General features: G+C 37.8%; 5 protein-coding genes and 2 non-coding genes across 10 annotated transcripts; 2 read left to right on the top strand and 5 right to left on the bottom strand.

The window, feature by feature from the left end:
- Nucleotides 1-143: 143 nt before the first annotated feature.
- Nucleotides 144-2,341, bottom strand: LOC117630872 ((R)-specific enoyl-CoA hydratase). Of its 2 annotated transcripts, none has more exons than XM_034363705.1 (4): nt 2,073-2,341; nt 1,213-1,604; nt 657-772; nt 144-554 (listed from the first exon to the last, which is right to left on the bottom strand). In XM_034363705.1, the coding sequence occupies exons 2-4, from the start codon at nt 1,477-1,479 to the stop codon at nt 446-448; spliced, it is 492 nt and encodes a 163-aa protein (XP_034219596.1). In that variant the 5' UTR covers nt 1,480-1,604; nt 2,073-2,341; the 3' UTR covers nt 144-445. The 2 variants fall into 2 exon arrangements, with proteins under 2 accessions (XP_034219596.1, XP_034219595.1); XM_034363704.1 differs by having other exon boundaries at nt 1,213-1,610.
- A 453-nt stretch (nt 2,342-2,794) lies between these two features.
- On the bottom strand, nt 2,795-6,561 carry LOC117631601 (exonuclease V, chloroplastic). Of its 2 annotated transcripts, none has more exons than XM_034364846.1 (7): nt 6,091-6,561; nt 5,393-5,497; nt 5,065-5,186; nt 4,271-4,420; nt 4,031-4,184; nt 3,700-3,776; nt 2,795-3,231 (listed from the first exon to the last, which is right to left on the bottom strand). In XM_034364846.1, the coding sequence occupies exons 1-7, from the start codon at nt 6,472-6,474 to the stop codon at nt 3,015-3,017; spliced, it is 1,209 nt and encodes a 402-aa protein (XP_034220737.1). In that variant the 5' UTR covers nt 6,475-6,561; the 3' UTR covers nt 2,795-3,014. The 2 variants fall into 2 exon arrangements, with proteins under 2 accessions (XP_034220737.1, XP_034220738.1); XM_034364847.1 differs by lacking the exon at nt 2,795-3,231 and adding an exon at nt 3,306-3,378.
- Nucleotides 6,562-7,429: 868 nt separating this feature from the next.
- LOC117632583 (vicilin-like seed storage protein At2g28490) lies at nt 7,430-9,523 on the top strand. The gene is made up of 4 exons (XM_034366110.1): nt 7,430-7,848; nt 8,012-8,193; nt 8,329-8,409; nt 8,555-9,523. The coding sequence occupies exons 1-4, from the start codon at nt 7,476-7,478 to the stop codon at nt 9,521-9,523; spliced, it is 1,605 nt and encodes a 534-aa protein (XP_034222001.1). The 5' UTR covers nt 7,430-7,475.
- A 1,188-nt stretch (nt 9,524-10,711) lies between these two features.
- On the top strand, nt 10,712-13,808 carry LOC117633130 (protein disulfide isomerase-like 5-1). The gene is made up of 5 exons (XM_034366817.1): nt 10,712-10,981; nt 11,488-11,546; nt 11,633-11,808; nt 13,118-13,223; nt 13,453-13,808. The coding sequence occupies exons 1-4, from the start codon at nt 10,862-10,864 to the stop codon at nt 13,210-13,212; spliced, it is 450 nt and encodes a 149-aa protein (XP_034222708.1). The 5' UTR covers nt 10,712-10,861; the 3' UTR covers nt 13,213-13,223; nt 13,453-13,808.
- A 440-nt stretch (nt 13,809-14,248) lies between these two features.
- On the bottom strand, nt 14,249-17,220 carry LOC117633176 (elongation factor 1-alpha). Of its 2 annotated transcripts, XM_034366882.1 has the most exons (3): nt 17,052-17,220; nt 15,544-16,026; nt 14,249-15,434 (listed from the first exon to the last, which is right to left on the bottom strand). In XM_034366882.1, exons 2-3 carry the CDS (start codon nt 16,003-16,005, stop codon nt 14,553-14,555), a joined length of 1,344 nt encoding a protein of 447 aa, XP_034222773.1. In that variant the 5' UTR covers nt 16,006-16,026; nt 17,052-17,220; the 3' UTR covers nt 14,249-14,552. The 2 variants fall into 2 exon arrangements, with proteins under 2 accessions (XP_034222773.1, XP_034222774.1); XM_034366883.1 differs by lacking the exon at nt 17,052-17,220 and having other exon boundaries at nt 15,544-16,032.
- On the bottom strand, nt 16,221-16,304 carry LOC117633329. The gene has a single exon (XR_004586637.1). It is a non-coding gene; the product is annotated as a small nucleolar RNA SNORD25 (small nucleolar RNA).
- Nucleotides 16,435-16,515, bottom strand: LOC117633332. Its single transcript, XR_004586639.1, has one exon. It is a non-coding gene; the product is annotated as a small nucleolar RNA SNORD25 (small nucleolar RNA).
- Nucleotides 17,221-19,493: the final 2,273 nt, after the last annotated feature.

Consider the following 19,493-nt stretch of genomic DNA (forward strand, 5'->3'; position numbering starts at 1 on the left):
ACATCTCTATATTCAGTTGCTCGCATACGGGTGATTTTTTTGCCATCCATCCATGCATAATGATATTCTAATTTTTGGCCATTTATACATCAAAGGCCAGAAATTAGCGACACACGAGTGATGCTAGTATTTCCTCAGGCATATTTACATGTAATTGTATATTAATTCAGCTTTTACAATCGAATTCCATGGATGTAATATTGGGAACCCATAATCTGAACGGAGCTGATTGAAGAAATCTTGAAATCATCCGCCCAAAAAAAGAAGAGAGAAAAAGTAAACGTTATCCATCTAGAGTTTACAATGTAATTTCCTTGAGATAAATTTTTATTAAATAAAGGGATGGAGCAGTTCGACTAAACCATACGTAGAAGTTCAGCCACACTGAATTGCTTTTGTACTTTCAATCAATGCGGCAGTAGCTCAACACTGAACCGGCTTTCTGTCATGCCGAAGTATTCGCTTGTTCCACAGCTGGTGCAGGTAAGATGGCCATTGCCTCACCGTCAATGACGATAGCACCATTCTTGAAGCATGCTGTCTTGAATTTCACTCTGAACCACACATGAAAGCAAATACCCAGATAAGTTAGTCTCTATATAATTTGAGTCAAGCACTGCAGAATAATTGCTTTGTCAAATAATAATTTAGCTTACAGGCATCTGTTCTTCTGTTCTCTTATATTAGTTGCTTCTACCTCGCCAACAATCTCTTCGCCAATATAGACGGGCAACCTGAAATGCAAGCTTTGGGAAACATATATAGCCCCAGGCTGAAAATACCATAACAATGTCAAGAAATTAGACATTTGGATCTCAACGGTTGCGACCAAAAAAAAAAAAAAGAAATCTGAACATAAATGTAGGAAAGGTTTCGCACTAAAGAGTCCAGGATAGGATGTTTTTCAACAATGTGATAGCTAAAATTTTTCATTATCAAGTAACTGTATGTGGCTCTTGGATCATATATATTTCTGACTCAATTCCAACCTTACATACTTCTACAACAGAAATTCATACTCACCCAATTTGGTTCTTATTATAAGGCTTCCTCAAATTTTTTGTTTCTTTGTTTGTGATTATGAAAAGTAAGCTTGATTTAATTAATTTGTTTTCTTTCTATTCTCCCATTAATGAGATTATAAAAAGTACTGTAACATTCTGAATAACCAAAAAACAAGCCAAAAGTAAAAACATAAAGCATCAGACTTACAAAGTGAGAAGATATGATCTTGGGAAACAGGGCAGCAACAAGCATCCCATGAACCAGTCGATCTTCAAATCCGGCATTTCGAGCGGACTCAGAATCGAAATGCAGAGGATTAGAGTCATGACTCACTTTGGAGTACTCTAAAACATCTTCACTTGTGAATATTCTAGATAGCTTCAATGTATCCCCAGTTCTAAGAAAACTCGCAGCCGCTGATGAAAAACCTCTCAAACAAGGTACATTGACTGAGAGTAAATTCCGGGTGAGCATAGTTGTAAAGGGTCCTCTAACGTTGCCCCTCAGATTACCAGCCAAACAAATTCTGTTGATTTCTTTTACCACAATGTTGTTTTCCTCTCCATAAAAAATCCAAGTTTTGACATATCTACTTACACCTGTGACTTCAAGATAAATCATATATGAATATCAAATTACACTATACCAACAATTGGTGTGACAAAATGTTGTTTTCACATAAACTGCTTGGTGAAGTGGAAACCATCTTTTTTTTTTTTTTTTTTTTTTTGGGTTAGCATTATTCATAAGTCACTTGTCCGAGGAATTATTGCAAACAGTTGGCGAGCATCCAATAGGCATCAATTTAGACAAAACATAGATAAGCCTAGTATAGTGAGCAGAGCAGTGATCCAAATGTTTGCAAGGACCCACCAGCCAGAACCCAAATAGATACGGATATGATTCACATGAAGGTGTAAAACATAGCACAGAAGGTTCATGGCAGATAATGATTTGCTATATTGATAAAGCCAAACCAAAGTATTAAATGGGACAAGCTAGAATTTCAAACACAGGCACACAAATGCATGGATATCAAAAGTCACACATTCATCGCTGAAGCTTACCTGATCTTGTTCAGCATACTAGTACTTTGCATCTCTTAGCTCGGGTCTTGGTTTTTTGGAGCACAACGAAGGAGAGAGGGAGAGAGCCCGCAAACAAGCAAATGGTTTTGTAGTTTCGGCGGGCTATTTGCTACTTTGACTTATCCCCACCAGTTTTAAAGTCCATTACTCATACATACAATTACGTGGTGTTAATAATTGATGTGTTATGTTTTTTTGGATCAAAAGTAAGAAGGGGACGGGGATTTACTCACACATTGGTGTCTTGAGGTTTTGAATCTGATATCACTAGTTTTAAGCCAAACATATTAGTATGACCCCATTGGCGTTACTAATTGATGTGTTAAAACATGGATGGATGAATCTAAGGTATAGTATTAATAAATAAAGTTATGTGTTACAACATGAATTAGGACTTCGGAGTCTTCTGACTCTGCTCTATTTTTCTTTTTCTTTTCCTTTTCATTATTAGCACCAAACTTCATATACCAAGAGAAAAAGAATAAAAGAAAGTTTTGTCTAACCTTTAAATCATTTCTACATTTTCTGGCTGTTGATGATAATTCAAAGAACAGCTGACAAATTAGAGTTTTCACTTGAAGGGTTCATGAATCATGTATGAAACTGTGTTGACTTGGAGCTCTCTCTACTAGTTTAAAGTAATTATATGCACGTCAAATGTATTGCACATAATTTTGACAGAGACATCTATTCATAAACTTTACTAATCAAACAATTGAATTTGACAACTCCGTCCAAAGAATAATTTACAACAATTGAATCAAATAACGGTCACAATACAACTTGAACGATACATTCATGGCACATCCTAAGGACAAATACAACACAGCAATTACAAAAGAAGCAACTCTAAAAACTTGTGCTTCTTTGTACCCTTATTGCGGATGCTGATTGAAACACCGCCAATGCCTGTATTTTTCTCTAACTTGGTGGATCATTATGGTTACCATTTTTAGCAGGGCAGACAGAAGAATATTGACAGAACCCACATTTCCATCGCTCTTCCTCAGGAGTGTAACTGGCTTCTCGCTCTCCTAGCCAGAACTCAAGACAACCCTGAATTTGATTCTTGACCCAATCAGAGTCATATGCAAACTCATCTTCACCAAGTAATGAATTATCTTTCTGTAACTCATATCTGACTCAAAAACAGTCGTATCAGTGTCTTTCCAAAAGATATTGTCACCAAGTATGTCCACATGAACAAAAAATCGGTAAACTTATGCATCACAACTAATGTCTATTGTTCAAGTTCTGCTTGCTCCTCACTTTTTGAAACTTGATGCTAAGTTAAGATAAAGTACATAACAGGGGTGTGAGATAAGATTTGGATGTAACCTCTTACAAATCATTATTTAAAATTAAAATTAAAATAAAATAAAAACCAGTGGCCACTGGATTACAACAACTTAAGATGGACAAAGCTAGAGACCAGATGATTAGGATAATCAAATGGACTGGCTACCTTTCATTTCTAATGTGTGCTCAACTAGTATGCACCACATGAATCTTTTGTGGTAAACATATTCATTCAATAATAATATTTATAAGAAACTACACATGAAAACAAACATGGAAACCTCTGGCATAAATTTTAGTTTCTCACCTCAATAACAGCTGGTCATGAGCAGGGGAGAGCATGCTACATGTGTTTCTATAGTATCTCACTACATCATCAAGGGTCTGCACAACCAAGAGAAATTTTTACAAAAGCTATAGAAACATGCGTTTGAAGTGGTAATTATCTGAAAACTCTATGTTAGATACCATTTTATTTTTATGAACTGATCCATGTCATTTGGTTACTGGACAAACCATCAATAACAAGTGAAGACCCTTACTAAAAAGATGCTGCTCTTTGCCGAAGAAGCATCTTTCTATTAAGTGATCGGTTTAAGAAGTATGTATCTAATAATTAAAGTGGAGAGAATCTTTACCTCTGCAGGGAACCCTGAGTTAGCAGTCATCTCTCTGATTTCATCAGATAAGATATGATGAGGATTTAAGGAAAAGAAATCAAAAAACTTGTTGGATGGGAATTTATCAGCAACTAAATCGTCCCACATATACTTGTAGCACATTAATTGAAGCCTGCCAAAACAAATGTTCAGAGTGACTTCATTTTTGGAGCATTTCTCATCAATGGCAATGAAACATAAACCAACAAAAGAGCATACCTTCCATTTCTTCGTTGTGGTTCAGCAGGAAGTGTATCTTTCACACGAGTCTTTGTGTCAACTAATAATGGGTTTCTGATGGTTTCTGTTACAGGCATTCGAATCTCATCAATCACTCCAACCATCCATACCCCTTCTGCAAAACCTATTCTGATATGATAAGAAAGTATAGCGAATCAATGACAGAAAGGAGGTTAGAAAGATCAACTCTCCAATTTCTTAGAGAGAGAGAGAGAAAGAGAGATTTAACTGAAAGTCTAAAGTACAAGAACATACCTGCCACTCCGACATACCAATATATAAATGTTATCAATTTGAGAGAAGCATGAAGCATATTTCAAACGAGTAAGTATCTATCATGTGTACATATTATGGATCATTTCCATCATGCTACATGACAAGATGTACACTAACTTATAGGCACTACAATCTTTACAATCCAGGGCTCATATTAACCTTTAACCCATAAGAAAACTGCTAAGCAAGGATCAGAGCTGCAAGCTTGATCATGTCATTCCTTATATATGAGAGAACTACTTTATCCCCTACCACAAGAATGGGCCATCCTGATATGATGACCCAATAATATCAAATTAACACACATGCTAAAGATAAATTAATTTTCACAAGTTCACAACAAAGATAAATTTATAAACAGAATGATAAACCTTTGACCTCGCATGGGTAAAACTTTTATAATAACCCATTGATTGTCAATCTGGACGTTAAAAGCCACCTAAATAGTGTATCAGGAATCAAAGATGGAATCAGAGACAAGAGATGGTTTAACTTACAGTGGCAGCTCACGCGTCAATCCTTCAGATAATAATTGATTTACTCCAGTTATAAAATTCAGAAGCTTCAGAGCCCATCTATCTTCTATTGATTTGATACGAACTTTAACTTTTTTTACAACCTGTACAAAAATATAATCAGATTGTAAGAGTGCATAGAAAACATGGAGGTAAAAAGAATAAGAACTTCCAAAAGCCAAATAAATTTCCCTACAACAACAGAAAGGTATGGAAGAGTGCTTTGGCAAAACAATTTAAACAGGTAACATTCATGCAGTACAAAACCAGAAATACTACAAAAGTAGAAAAGTCAGTCTCTAATGCGTACCTCTTCCTCAAGTTTTGCGTGGCGAGCACTGCCTTTTTTCATAGCCTTGCTGACTTTTCGCTTGCCAACGAGTAAAACAAACTCCATTTGTTTTTCACACCATTCCTGTTGTTAACATGAAATAGAATAGATCTAAGTCAAATATCTTTTGAAATCCTTAATTGGATGACAAAAAAGAGTAGTCACAACCTCTCGCAAAACAATAACAGTGTTCAAATTATTGAGGTTGTTTATCCACAGTTACTGCTAAATTATGCTGCATTGGCTATACTACATATGGAAAACACCACAATACATGGAAAATGAAAGCATTCACACACTCACACCAGGAAGATACAGATGCTCAATGGGAGTCCGGCTCACACATTTACCCAACCAATACAAGATTTCAAATTGGGAATAATAAGATGTCCTTCTGATCAAATTTTGCTATTAGATTTCCAACATACACATTGATGTGGCACTAAGAAAACTAACAAATTTAAATCATTCTATTTCACATAAATCTTTGTCATTGCAATATATAATTCAAAAATCAATTTTCTCAAACATTCAGCGTAACCATCCAAACGCATTTCCTAAAATCCCATATTATCCACAATCAGACAGCAATAAAGCCTCAAAATTTACAAACACAAATCCAAACCCATTTTGCAAAAACTTCGAAAAAAGAGTCTGGAAGCCAAGAAATTCTATACCGTGGCAGTAATATCAGTTACAGACAAGCCCTTCTTCCTAAACCTGTGCAAAAACGAGTCAGCCATCCGAGTCTTCTTCTGGGCACTCTTCAAACTACCCGAATCCTCAATATCGGGTTCGGAGCAACCCGATAACCTCCTCTTGGATAAAGCAGTGATCGACTTAATAGACCTGACGTTGCTGCGGAACGAAAATGTTGAGCAGCGAATTGCAGGGATTGCAGAGAAGGAAGCGCGGGCGGAGACCAAAGCAGCTTCGAGCAGAGCCATCTCTTCCTCGCTCACAATCTCAATTGGGATTTCGGGCACGATATCGTTCTTCTTGTCGTCGATGTTGCGGTTGAAGGGCGAGTCAGAGAGTGACTCGGATGGTGACTCGGTCATTTTGGGCGAGTCTGTGGAAAAGTGACCGTTAGGAGCGCCACGCTTATAGGGCAAGTTATAATGGTTGATTTTTTTTCAATTGTCCGAATGGAGATCTCTGTACGCTACGCCTACGCGACAAAATATTAAGACCATATCAACGTGCTAACCGCTGTATGTAATATTTCCCAAAGTTGCTTGTTGAGAGAAATCATCATGTTCATGTGACGACGAGAGATACATAAATATGGTTCGTAATGTCATGCAAGAGGCATCTAAGGGTATAGACAAACGAAGTAGGCAAAAGATGCTACTGTGGTGCTCAAGTGTGGTCATCCCTCCAAAACTGTAAAATTGAAGTAAAAATAATGATATGCCATAATGCCAGGCTCACGAAACTTTGTTCCTTACCATTAATGCCTAAAAAATCATCATTTAGCTTCTAGCAACAAATCAGAAAAAGGGTTTGAAGTTTCTTCAGCGTTGATTACATTGATAGATCAATAACATAGCATAAGGCTCAAGGCTGCATGATCTGTTGATGATATACATTTGTTCATGTAACAGCTTGTGACAATAAAAAATTAAAAATTAAAAAAAATAGAGGCTAATGGAAAGAGCTCTGTTCAGACATGTGGTCTTTAGACATAGTAAACACCAGAAAATTACTGCGAGTTTAAAAACTAGAATGAAAACAAACAAACAAACAAAAATCTGATTATTTCTGAAGAGAACGAGTAGAAGGGTAGGTTTGGTTTGGTTTGAGATATTCATGCCGATGAATCTGTCCCTGTCTTACAAAGTGTTCGAATATTTCTTTTCAAATCCCAACTGTGTCTAAACCAAAACCCGCCAGCAAACCCCACAAACTCTGCATGGAGGACACGTGTCCCCCCCAACTGTCTCCCTCTCCTCTTCATAAACTCCCCCACCACTTCACCCAGAAGCTTCATACAGTGGAAACTAGCTAGGAAAAACAACTGATCAGATCATCAGAGAGCAAAAGCAAAGAAAAAGAAAAAATGGGAAACAGAGTTCTGGGCTTTGGGGTTCTTCTGCTTGTGATGTGGTATGGAGTTTCAGTGGCTGTGGGGTACACTGGAGACCCAGATGAAGATTGGGGGAGAAAGAAGGAAGAGAGAGAAGGGAGGCCAGGAAGTGGTGACATGAGGAGGCCAGAGTATGAGAAACCAGAATCAGAAAAAGAAGATTGGTATTTGCTGCCACACTCAAGGCAAGTAGTGAAAACTGAAGCAGGGGAGATGAGTGTTGTGATGAGGGTGGGAGGGAGAGTTGTTGATAAGCCAATGCATATTGGGTTTATTACAATGGAGCCCAAGTCCCTCTTCATCCCTCAGTATCTTGACTCAAACCTCGTCCTCTTTGTCCGCAGAGGTAATATTTTATTTGCTTAATTTTGCTTTGCTCTGTTGGTTTCTTCTTAATTTGGTTTTACTTCTTTCTTGGATTAAAATTGAATTGAATTCAATGCATGCAAGTATGCAAAGTGGAAGACTCTGCATGAGATTTTGAGCTGAATAATTATAATTTGTTGCAGGGGAAGCAAAGGTGGGTTTGATTTACAGAGATGAACTGGGGGAGAGGAGATTGAAATCTGGGGATGTTTATAGAATTCCAGCTGGTTCTCCATTTTACTTGGTGAATACAGGGGAAGGACAGAGGCTTCATATCATCTGCAGCCTTGACACATCTGAGAGCTTGGGGCTTGGTTCTATGCAGGCAAAATAAATTTCATTTCTTAATCATCATAAAATTTTCTGAATTAATGAGGTTTATAGCACTTACAATTCTAAATCTCTATAACCCTATTTTGATTTTTGATTTTTGAATTTTTTTTTTGGGTAAATAATGCAGTCTTTCTTCATTGGTGGAGGAAGCAACCCACAATCTGTACTTGCTGGATTTGACCATGACATACTCACAAATGCCTTCAATGTAAGCATCCAAACTTAATTGTACTTAATTAAGTGTTAATTAAGTAATTTATGATTAAACATCATCATGTGGTTTAAATATGATCAGAAATGTGGCCCTCTTAGAATCAGAATGCCTACAAAACTTAATGGCACAATATTTGCAGGTCTCATCATCAGAACTAATGGAGGTGTTAACAAGTCAGCAAAAGGGTCCAATTGTGTATTTGAGTGATTCTCATTCACCAAACCTCTGGGCAAAATTCCTCCAGCTGAAAGAGCAAGACAGGCTCCAAGAAATGAAGAAAATGGTTGACTTCCAACAAGAACCTGATCATCATCAAGACCAAACACAAACATGGTCATGGAGGAAGCTCTTGAACTCGGTGTTTGGAGCCGGTTCAGATGACAATAAGAAGAGGGCAGAAGACTATGACAAGGGAAAAGGAAAAGCACCACACTCTTACAACCTCTACGATCGAAAACCCGACTTCCGAAACAACTACGGATGGAGCATGGAGCTTGACGAATCGGATTATGCGCCATTGAAAGACTCCGGCGTAGGTGTCTACCTTGTCAACCTCACCGCAGGGGCTATGATGGCTCCGCATGTGAACCCGACAGCAACAGAGTACGGCATTGTGTTGAGAGGCTCTGGGACAATACAGATTGTGTTCCCAAATGGGACATCGGCAATGAACACCAATGTACAAGACGGTGATGTGTTTTGGGTGCCGAGGTACTTCCCATTCTGTCAAATTGCATCAAGAAGCGGGGCGCTTGAGTTCTTTGGATTCACAACCTCGGCAAGGAAGAACAGGCCTCAGTTTTTGGCTGGTGCTAGCTCTGTTCTTCAGACAATCAGAGGACCTGAGCTTGCAGCTGCTTTCGGTGTGAGTGAGGATCGGTTGAGAAAGTTTATTGATGCTCAGCGCGAGGCGGTGATCTTGCCTTCGGCACAAGCAGCACCGCCATACAAGGAGGACAGGCAGCAACCAAGGGAGGAAGATGAGAAGAAACAGCCAAGGGAGGGAGATGAGAGGAAGCAACCAAAGGGGGATGACAGGGGGACATTTGAGAGGGTGCCAGAAGTGATCAAGAGTTTTGGAACTGACATGTTTATGGGTTTTGATTAAGGGTGGTGGAGGTGAACAAGAGTTTGGTGGTGTTGGTTTTTTCTTTTTTATCAGAGCTATTTTAGGAGCTTTTGTTTATGTGTTTAGGTTTTTTTTTTGTTTTTTTGTTTTTTTTTTGTTTTTTTTGTAGTTGAATTTCTGGTTCTGTATCTGTTCCTGGGTTTGTTAATGAGTTGCTTGTGAATAAGAAATCTACTACTTTATGTTTCTACTTGGTGCTTTGTGATGAATCTATGAATTTCCAGTTATACTGACATACGTATTTAGCTATGGCAGTGTTTGGAACCCCTAACCAAGGATGAAGTCCAACAAGAAGAAGTAAGCAAATCACTTTCAATCTAACAAAAACTAACATCAAAATCAATGATATATGAACCATTGATGCAGACATCTGAAGCCTATCCCGCATAATAACTTTTCCTCTTTACATACTCCATTAAATTTGGTTTCTTGGATAGAATCTGTTTAGAACAAGAAAATGCCAGAGTTGAGGCACTTTGATGGCTTAACTGATGGCTTTGTTAAAAGGGAAAAAAGTAAGCTTCTGCTGCCTCTAGTATTTGCAATTTCAATGGTGCGTTACTTTCTCAAATGTAGAGAAAGCCATAACAAAGAGACTTGAATGAGATGTTCAAAAGGGATGGAAGCAAATTCAGCTTAAAGGACGTTGGTTAGCATGCTATTTTTATTTATTTATTTAGTTTTCTTAAATTGATCTTACTACCTTTTTTTTTTTCAAAAAAAATTAGATAAGTCTATATTTAGATTAATCATGCCTCCGCACCCACGACTCATTGACCCTTTCTTTGGTCAAAATTCTTCCTTTTTCGGTTTAGTTTGACTCGGTTCAGTTTTTATGCTCACCCCTATCCACGAACAACTCTGAAGTTGGTGTGTGCATGACAAAGGAAAAAATGCAAGCATCGGTCACATGAATCGGCCCCACAATTCGTGCAACGGTCCAGTTAAATTAAGACTCACATCGGGAATCGACTGTCTCAGTGCACATGTAGGTTATGCTAGTTGGCTAGTCAATGAGTTCATTCCTTTACTCCCAAATTCAAATCTCCCTCCTTTAAATTAGATTAATTTAGTCTAATTTAGACTATATGTTATATTTTTTTTAAATTAAGGTTAATTTGGTAATCACATAACTTTTTATCATCACCTCCTTCATCGTTATTGTCAATGTGGCATATGCTTGTTTTTATTTTTGGTGGCCTTTTTGCCTTGTTTTTTCTCGCTTTGAGAACTAGCACCCGTCTCTAGGTATTTGGAGTGGCTTCGTTCTTACCCTTCAATCTAATTTCCCGGAAATTTGTAATTTTCGCAGCAGCGATGAAAACCCACTCTGCTTCTCTAATTTTCATGTCAGCTCTTCTCTTTCTTCTTCTAAGTCTAACAATTCATACCCGAGCCGAGGTTATAACCCTAACCGCTGACACCTTCTCCGACAAGGTAACAACTCCAAAACCCTTTTCAAATTCTTCATTTTTTTACATTCAAAATCGCAGATCCAATATATGAAACAAGCTTATGAGTTATTGCTGTGCTTTTATTGTTCCAGATGTGTTTCAGTTCTGTGCCCAATTTCTGGCAGATTGGGTAGGACTTGATGCAGATCACATTTTTCATTTCCTACACACAAACACATGTTGCTGGGGTTCTTAACCCTAACCCAGCTCACCAATCCCTAGTGGTCTTATTAATCCTAATGCCTAAATTAGTTTTGCTCTTTGAGTGAATTTTGTTTTAATTTTAGTATGGATGCTCTGCATGAATGACGATTTTATACACCGAAATCAAACTGGTAATGAAAAATGTTATGAGCTGGGTTTGATAAGAAATCCGGGGGGGGGCACAAAACGTTGAGTTAGTAGGAAGTAATTTGGAAAGATATCTCAAGCTAGCTAATTATGATTTATGGCCTTGCTGATTGTTTATGTCCATATGTGTTTTCTTAGGTGAAGGAGAAAGATACTGCATGGTTTGTGAAATTTTGTGTACCATGGTGTAAACATTGGTAAGTTTTCCCAGCTGTGCTAAGTCTATGATTATGAGATTATTAAGATTGATATTCTTACTAGTAATAACAACATTTGTTTTCAGTAAGAATTTAGGGTCATTGTGGGAGGACCTTGGGAAGGTAATTGAAGGCGAAGATGAAATAGAGATTGGGGAAGTTGATTGCAGCACAAGTAAACCAGTATGTTCAAAAGTTGACATTCATTCATATCCTACGTTTAAGCTATTCTATGATGGAGAAGAAGTTGCAAAATATCAGGGTAGGATTCAAATTTCATTTCTGATAGATCAGTTGCGTTTTAATCCATTGTCATCTATGCGCGCGGCCCCCCTTCCCCCCAAATAATGCCTTACATTTGATCTGAATCTCAAAACTTAGCCTTATTGTTATACTATCACTTTATAATTTGATCAAATGTGCCTTTTAAATTTCTATGAAATTCCTATTGAAGAGGGCTTTGCCAAATAGTAAATAGATTTCAATCATTTTATTTTGATACAGATTCATTTGGGAAAGCGTTATAATTTATTTTGGGCATCTTAGTTGACCACCGGATCAGCTATTCTGAAGTTTCATGCCATTTTCAGCAACTTGGCAACTTATATTATTAGAGTCTGGACAGTTGCAGTGTCCTAAGTTTAATAAACAACATTGAAAATTCATCACAACACAAATAAGAAGACCTAACATTTGGTAGCGTCAGATATTGAAAGAGGCAATACAGTATCATCTTGGAAAAGTAATCTTTATTGCAGTTAATTTACCTTTGTATGCCGCAATGATGAAAGAGATGTGTGCATGGTTCTATATTTTATTTTTTCCTTTTTTAGGGTGGATGAGGGAATGTGAGATGGAAATTTCTAGAATGTTTAAGGGGTGCTGTGTTTAGTGTGTACCTGTGAAAGATTGGCTGCCTTGGTATGGCAGTGATAATGATGATATTTGTTGTGGTGAAAGATCCTTGGCTTAGTTAGTATGTACATGTGTAATAATGGCCGCCTTATTTAGTATGTTTATGGTGACATCAGTTCTGTTAACTGTTAGATTGGTAGCCATGGTTAAAAAAACACAATGACTATAATTTCTGTGTGATGTATGACACCCCAGATTATAGCCAATTACTTGGGTTCCATAAGAAATATATGTAATGGCAAAATCTTTGACGAGGGAAATTATTTTCGTATTTGTCTGTTATAATCAGTGTTGATACCTCAGGTTACAGTCAACTACTCAGGTCCCACAATCAAATATAGGTAATTGAAAAATCTGTGGGTGAGGGAAATGATTTTTTAGGTCTTTTTAAATTTGATCTTTCGGGCCACTATTGCATGTTTCTGTGTCTGTGTACATGTGTGTATTTGGCTTGGCCATTCAAGCCATCCCTTAAGATTTGAAGTAGGTTTGTTCTGTTACCAATCCAAATAACTGTTTCATCTGCCTTGTGCATTATTTGTAGACTTGAGTCAAGTGCAGCCTGCAGGCACTCAAGGCTAATTGTTTCAAAAACTTATTAGACTTTCTCTGGTGTAGTATCTGACTTAGTTATTGTTTCTTGTGCAAATGGTCAGGGCCGAGGGATGTTGAATCACTTAAGACTTTTGTCTTAGAAGAAGCTGAAAAGGCAGCTACAAAGTCACAGCTTGACAGTGATAAAGAATTGTGATTTATTGTCAGGTAGAAACTAAACATCTCTTTGTAGAGCTTTTTTTTCTTTGTACCACATAAGAGGTTCTGAATCCGTTCTGAGGGTTGATTATGAAATCTTGAGAAATTTCCTTTATTTACTTATTAAAGAAAAAGAATGGAGATATCTCCTTTGTTTAAAGAATGACTTGGAGAATGTGGATCTGGGGATCCTTGTGATCAATTTGTATGTAACAATTGAATGTCGTTACCTCTGCAGATGTGACTTGCGCGTTGAACCAGCACTAGTGCACATTGTGACGGACTGCCGGTATATGCTTTTATGGACAGCTGCGCATCTTCAGTAGTTGGGTTCTAGCATTACAATTTTGTACTTGGGATGACTACTCCAGTGAGGCGAATACTAACTAGAACTGATATATGGGCAACAGCTGCTTGTATTCGTAAACGAATTTAAATACTCAAGTCATTTTCACAGGAGATTTTCTTTGGATGTTCATTAGGTTAATCCAAAGTATTGAGCAGATTTATGTTATTGTGGAATTAAGGTTATCACAATTAATTTATGTTTGGATTTACAAGATGTTTAAATATGCCAAACATATTTATATTGAAGGTTTATTTTCATTGGTATCTATAAAAATCTTTTAGTTGTCATTATGAGACAGAGACTGGAAAAGCATGTTAGGTTTCATCCAACTTGGTGCGAGAAGACGGCATCCTGTGTAAATGTCGCTCAAAACAATTATTTCGTGATGACAGAATTTACTTCCAACTAAATTAATATTAATCCAACACAATTTCATACATTTTGAGATCGTACAAAGAACTTGCATTTTAGATTCCCTATGTTGTAAGCAGTGTATTTGGAGAAAACTAAAACTTTCCTAAAAACTTTTATCCGCTTTAGTCAAATTTTAAAAGCCTTTTGCAACAGATCAAAACAGAAGCTTTATGTCCGTTACTTCAAACAAAGAAACCTGCTAGGCAATATAATACTCAATGTTTAGATGAGTAAACAATAGAGCATAACTAATCTCATAAGATCAAAAATCTGGAGAAAAATCCAAGTTAAAACATAAAAACAGAAGTTGCAAACATTAATACGAAGTTGTTCAACTACACAACTCATCTCAATGTATAAAACGAAAACACGAGGAGCCTACAACACAGCTAGCAGAGCAACCGGAGGATGATCCAACTGCTCAGCTCCTCCACAACCCTTACAAGGGGTTGGTAGAGTACTACGATGTAAACATTCAAAACTGTCCACAAAACTTCCATAATAACACCAAACAAATTGAAAAGAAACAGCATTGGACAAAACTAGCCTAGCTCAGGGGCACGGTAAAACACATCTCACTTCTTCTTTGCTGCAGCCTTGGTGACCTTGGCACCGGTTGGATCCTTCTTCTCAACACTCTTGATGACACCAACAGCAACTGTCTGTCGCATGTCCCTCACGGCAAAACGACCAAGTGGTGGGTACTCAGAGAAAGTCTCAACAACCATGGGCTTGGTTGGAATCATCTTCACCATACCAGCATCTCCATTCTTCAAGAACTTGGGCTCCTTCTCAATCTCCTTACCAGATCGCCTATCAATCTTTGTCAAGATCTCAGAAAACTTGACAGCAATGTGGGAGGTGTGGCAGTCGAGAACTGGAGCATATCCATTTCCAATCTGGCCAGGGTGGTTCATGATGATGACCTGAGAGGTAAAGTTGGCAGCCTCCTTTGCAGGATCATCTTTGGAGTTGGAAGCAACAAAACCACGCTTGAGATCCTTGACAGCAACATTCTTGACGTTGAATCCAACATTGTCACCTGGAAGAGCCTCCTGGAGAGCTTCATGGTGCATCTCAACAGACTTAACTTCAGTTGTCAGTCCAGTGGGACCAAAAGTAACAACCATACCAGGCTTCACAACACCAGTCTCAACACGTCCAACAGGTACAGTACCAATGCCACCAATCTTGTACACATCCTGAAGTGGGAGTCGGAGGGGCTTGTCTGAGGGCCTCTTGGGCTCATTGATCAAGTCAAGGGCCTCAAGAAGGGTGGGACCCTTGTACCAGTCAAGGTTGGTGGACCTCTCAATCATGTTATCACCCTCGAATCCAGAAATGGGGACAAAGGCAATTTTATCTGGGTTGTACCCAACCTTCTTAAGATAGGATGAGACTTCCTTCACAATTTCATCGTACCTTGCCTTTGAGTACTTGGGAGTGGTGGCATCCATCTGTACATATCAGTTTAAATAATGAGTCATGTGTTAGCACTGCTAATAAATAACAAAAACCATAATGTCTGACATACAATACCATTGACATATAAAATATAAGCTTTACCTTGTTACAGCAGCAAATCATCTGCTTGACACCAAGAGTAAACGCAAGCAAAGCATGCTCACGGGTCTGACCATCCTTGGAAATACCAGCTTCAAAACCACCAGTGGTGGAATCAATGATGAGGACAGCACAATCAGCCTGGGAGGTTCCAGTAATCATGTTCTTGATAAAGTCACGATGTCCAGGTGCATCAATAACTGTGCAGTAGTACTTGGTGGTCTCAAACTTCCACAAGGCAATATCAATAGTAATACCACGCTCCCGCTCAGCCTTGAGCTTGTCCAACACCCAGGCATACTTGAATGACCTCTTGTTCATCTCAGCAGCCTCCTTCTCAAACCTCTCAATAACACGCTTGTCAATACCACCAAGCTTGTAGATCAAGTGACCGGTGGTGGTTGATTTCCCGGAGTCGACATGGCCAATGACCACAATGTTGATGTGAAACTTCTCTTTACCCATGATGGAATTTCAGCAAGATATCTGAAATTGCAAACAAAAAGTGTCAAAACTCAACAGGCAATTAGCCTGAATAGAATACAAGATCATAGTAACATGGACTTTTCACCAAACAACAAACAGACTGAACATAAGCAACAACTAAGAATTCAAATACAAAGTACAGATGGTAAAGATTTGCCAAAAAAAAAAAAAAAATTAGATATGTGCTACTACTGCAGAACTCAGTCCCTTAGATGTTCTTAAAGATTTGCGATCATACCCGCAAATCATTACAGGTCTGTAGGATCATCACCGTTACTAGTAAATAAATAAACTACAAACTGTATAACACCATAAAATAATTGTAACCAAAAAACATCTTCATTGTAAATTGTAATATCAAAGCATGCATAACGAAAAAAGTTTTCGCAAATTAGCAAGAGAAAAAAATTAAACTCAGTCCCTTAGATGTTCTTAGATCTGCGCTCATGTCCGCATATCATTACAGGTCTGAAGGTTCATCACAGTTACCAATAAATTTATAACATTGGAAAATTTACAAAATAAAAACAAAGAACAAAATTTACACCATTTGAAAATTTAGTTGCTCCACTGTTTCCCAAAGAAACAAGACGTAAATTTTGAGGTAAAAAATTATGGAAAGCAACACCTATTAATTTTGCTTCAAGGGAACGAGTCACATGGAACTGATAAAATCCACAAACCAGATAATGAAGCCTAGTAACATATAACACAAACATTGGAAAAGAAACACCATAAACAAATGTCAAGAAGCACCAATCATATCAGATCTTCCTGTAGCAGATACAAGATTGTATTCGACCAGCAAACAATTATACTCATCAACAGAACAGATTATCACAACAGAACACCTAAAACCCACATGCAATTTCTACAAGAACATCAGATCTAAAACCCATTTTTGAACAAAACCCAGTTCATCAATTAACTTAAATCAAACAAATAACAAAACCAAACTCTAAAGCCACAAACATTCAAACGGGTACAAAGGCTTAAAGCAATAACGGGTGGATGGAGATTCAAACCTCAAGAAACTCAAAGTGAAGAATATATGGGGGATCTCTCTCGCCGCCGACTTGAGTCTGAAGAGTGAGATGGAGGAGAGGATGAGGTGAATGAGAGGCTTGGGGATTTAAAGAGGAGCAATTGCTACATCTGTTTGGTTAGGGTTTCTTTATGCGCCGTTGGATCTTGGTAGATTTGATCTAACGGTTGTAATGCTCACTTGCCACTGCGGCGCTGCTGATGCCCTAATCCTTAGACATGGTGTCGCCACTTTTGCACAAGCATATTCTTTTTCTGATGAATGACCATCCTACCCTTTCATTTAATTCTCTTTATTTATTTATTTATTTCTTTTTGCTTTTTAATTGTGGCGGTAAAGAAGATCATGAAGAAGAGAATACTGCTGAGCTGATGCCTCATCTCACTCGGGTCGGGTGTCTATTGTGTTTGCACCCGGTGTTGCAACTGGGCGCAGCCCACTGTAGCTCGTTTCGTTAATAGACATGAGGTAATTATGTTTGGGACTGAATGGTTTTTTAAAATTTTTGCCGCCGATGTAAACTTCACTATTCGCTATTAATAAAACTTTCAGCGATTTTGGAAAACAAAAAAAAATACTGCTGAGGAATTTTTAAATAACATATTTAATAGCCATTCAACTTTCAAAATTTATGTTGAGAGTGTTTGTTTCACATTGAAAAGTGGTTTTATAGTGGAATCTCAATTTCCTTCATGTATCATAGAAATACTTGGCGTGTTGGGTCCAACGGTCATACGTTCAGCATTTTGTTCCGCATTTTGGGCTACTCCTCCCATTACCGATTGATTTTGGAGTGAAACCTCAACTTCCTTCATTTTATGATGAATGAAATTTTATCTATGGTAGACAAAAATAAAATACTCTTAACTTATCATGTCCATGCCAATAAAAATAGGTCGGATATTTGATCATTGTATTTTGCTCGAATTATCATTTTTGGAAAGTTTATAGGGCAAGAATCCAAAGCAGCACATGAAAAAACAAAAACAAAAAACAAAAAAAATTGAAGCTGAATACTCATTATAAAAAACGGTGAATTTCACTATTATTTTATGAATTTTTTTTTTTTTGGTGGGAGTTCATATTATGGAATTCATTATTATTTATGGATGATGGTTCCTTTGATGTGAAAGTCGACGTAGGCCTGTAAAGACTATAAAATTGGTATTTAGGTCCAGCATTATGGCTTAGGTTAACTCATGATAAGAGGATAAAATGTTTTGGTCAATTTGTGAGCTCTCATGCAACATGCTTAGCGATATATAGTCCCTTTTGTCAAAAACGGGGCATGTTTTTATTTAGCCATGCATCCTACCATAAGTAAGATGTGTCTTACCTTTATAGAAGATTTTTATAGTTTGAATTTTTCAATCGCGAAACCTAATAAAAAAAACTGAAAAATAAAGTACTAGGCCAAAAACTAGTTTGATCAAGAAGGAAAATACACCCACCACTTAACCCCATCAAGTCGTTTCAAATAACTCAAAACAAAGCTACAAAGATATACTAATACTAATTTACTTATGTAAATCATAAAATTATAACTTGTGATCATATCTAAATTTTAAATAAAATGATTGTCTGACTCGTCACACTAAGAGCATCTCCAGCGCAGGGGCGCTGCAAGGGCAAAAGGCCCCCCTCGAGCCCAATCCACTATCCAGGGCAGCAAATTCAGCCCGGGAAAGGCCTGGGTCCCACCAGCCAGGGCAAGCCCAAAGGCAGATCTTGGCTGGGCTTCAGCCTGAGGGCGTTGACGTCAGGGGTGATGTCAGCAAGCCAAAAAAAAAAAAAAAGGAAAAAAAATTCAATTTAAAAAAAAATTAAAACAAAAACAAAAAAATTATGGATGTTTTCCTTATAAATACATAACAATTTTATTCACTTTCCCTATAAAATACATAACAAGTTTATATTTTGTTGCATATTTTTTTTTTTTTTTCTTGTCCTTACCCTAGCCTTTTGGGGTGGAACCACATATGGCAAGGCTGCCACTATTCACGTGAATAGTGCAGCCCTTGCCTTAGCCTTAGCCCTTAGAGCAACTCCAACGGCAAGCCCAGCCAGAGGTTGGGGGGAGGAAAAAAAAAAAACCCCAGTTCCAGCCAGAAGCCCAAGCATGGGTTGGAAGTGGGACCCATGAAGTCGGGCTGACCCTCAGGCCAATTCAGCCCGAGCTCAAGCCCGAGGGCTGGGCTAATTTCATTGCTGACGCCAGGCTGGCGTCAGCCCACTCATTTGAATTTTTTTTTTCTGTTGTCATGTGGTGTCATCTGGGCTCTCCGATCGGATTTTTTCTTCCAATCCAACGGTAGCCAATTTGTTTGCAATAAAATATTGAAAAAAATTTGGAAAAATTTTAAAAAATACCCAAACATTAATGAATTTTTTTTCTATAAATACCAGCCAATTTTTTTTTAAT

This window comes from Prunus dulcis, chromosome 6 (genome assembly GCF_902201215.1).
Source record: "Prunus dulcis chromosome 6, ALMONDv2, whole genome shotgun sequence".
NCBI classification, from domain to species: domain Eukaryota; kingdom Viridiplantae; phylum Streptophyta; class Magnoliopsida; order Rosales; family Rosaceae; genus Prunus; species Prunus dulcis.

What these genes read in the sequence shown, in the direction of transcription:
- LOC117632583 (XM_034366110.1), top strand. Translation starts at nt 7,476, where the DNA reads ATGGGAAACAGAGTTCTGGGCTTTGGGGTTCTTCTGCTTGTGATGTGG. An exon ending in CGTCCTCTTTGTCCGCAGAG is followed by an intron (nt 7,849 to 8,011) that starts GTAATATTTTAT and finishes AATTTGTTGCAG; the next exon opens with GGGAAGCAAAGGTGGGTTTG. An exon ending in TGGGGCTTGGTTCTATGCAG is followed by an intron (nt 8,194 to 8,328) that starts GCAAAATAAATT and finishes TAAATAATGCAG; the next exon opens with TCTTTCTTCATTGGTGGAGG.
- LOC117631601 (XM_034364846.1), bottom strand. Translation starts at nt 6,474, where the DNA reads ATGACCGAGTCACCATCCGAGTCACTCTCTGACTCGCCCTTCAACCGC. An exon ending in CCACAACGAAGAAATGGAAG is followed by an intron (nt 4,185 to 4,270) that starts GTATGCTCTTTT and finishes TTGTTTTGGCAG; the next exon opens with GCTTCAATTAATGTGCTACA. An exon ending in CATGACCAGCTGTTATTGAG is followed by an intron (nt 3,232 to 3,699) that starts GTGAGAAACTAA and finishes TTTTTGAGTCAG; the next exon opens with ATATGAGTTACAGAAAGATA.
- LOC117633176 (XM_034366882.1), bottom strand. Translation starts at nt 16,005, where the DNA reads ATGGGTAAAGAGAAGTTTCACATCAACATTGTGGTCATTGGCCATGTC. An exon ending in TGATTTGCTGCTGTAACAAG is followed by an intron (nt 15,435 to 15,543) that starts GTAAAGCTTATA and finishes TGATATGTACAG; the next exon opens with ATGGATGCCACCACTCCCAA.
- LOC117633130 (XM_034366817.1), top strand. Translation starts at nt 10,862, where the DNA reads ATGAAAACCCACTCTGCTTCTCTAATTTTCATGTCAGCTCTTCTCTTT. An exon ending in CTGACACCTTCTCCGACAAG is followed by an intron (nt 10,982 to 11,487) that starts GTAACAACTCCA and finishes GTGTTTTCTTAG; the next exon opens with GTGAAGGAGAAAGATACTGC. An exon ending in AGAAGTTGCAAAATATCAGG is followed by an intron (nt 11,809 to 13,117) that starts GTAGGATTCAAA and finishes GCAAATGGTCAG; the next exon opens with GGCCGAGGGATGTTGAATCA.
- LOC117630872 (XM_034363705.1), bottom strand. Translation starts at nt 1,479, where the DNA reads ATGCTCACCCGGAATTTACTCTCAGTCAATGTACCTTGTTTGAGAGGT. An exon ending in AGATCATATCTTCTCACTTT is followed by an intron (nt 773 to 1,212) that starts GTAAGTCTGATG and finishes TGGTATTTTCAG; the next exon opens with CCTGGGGCTATATATGTTTC. An exon ending in GAACAGAAGAACAGATGCCT is followed by an intron (nt 555 to 656) that starts GTAAGCTAAATT and finishes TGTGTGGTTCAG; the next exon opens with AGTGAAATTCAAGACAGCAT.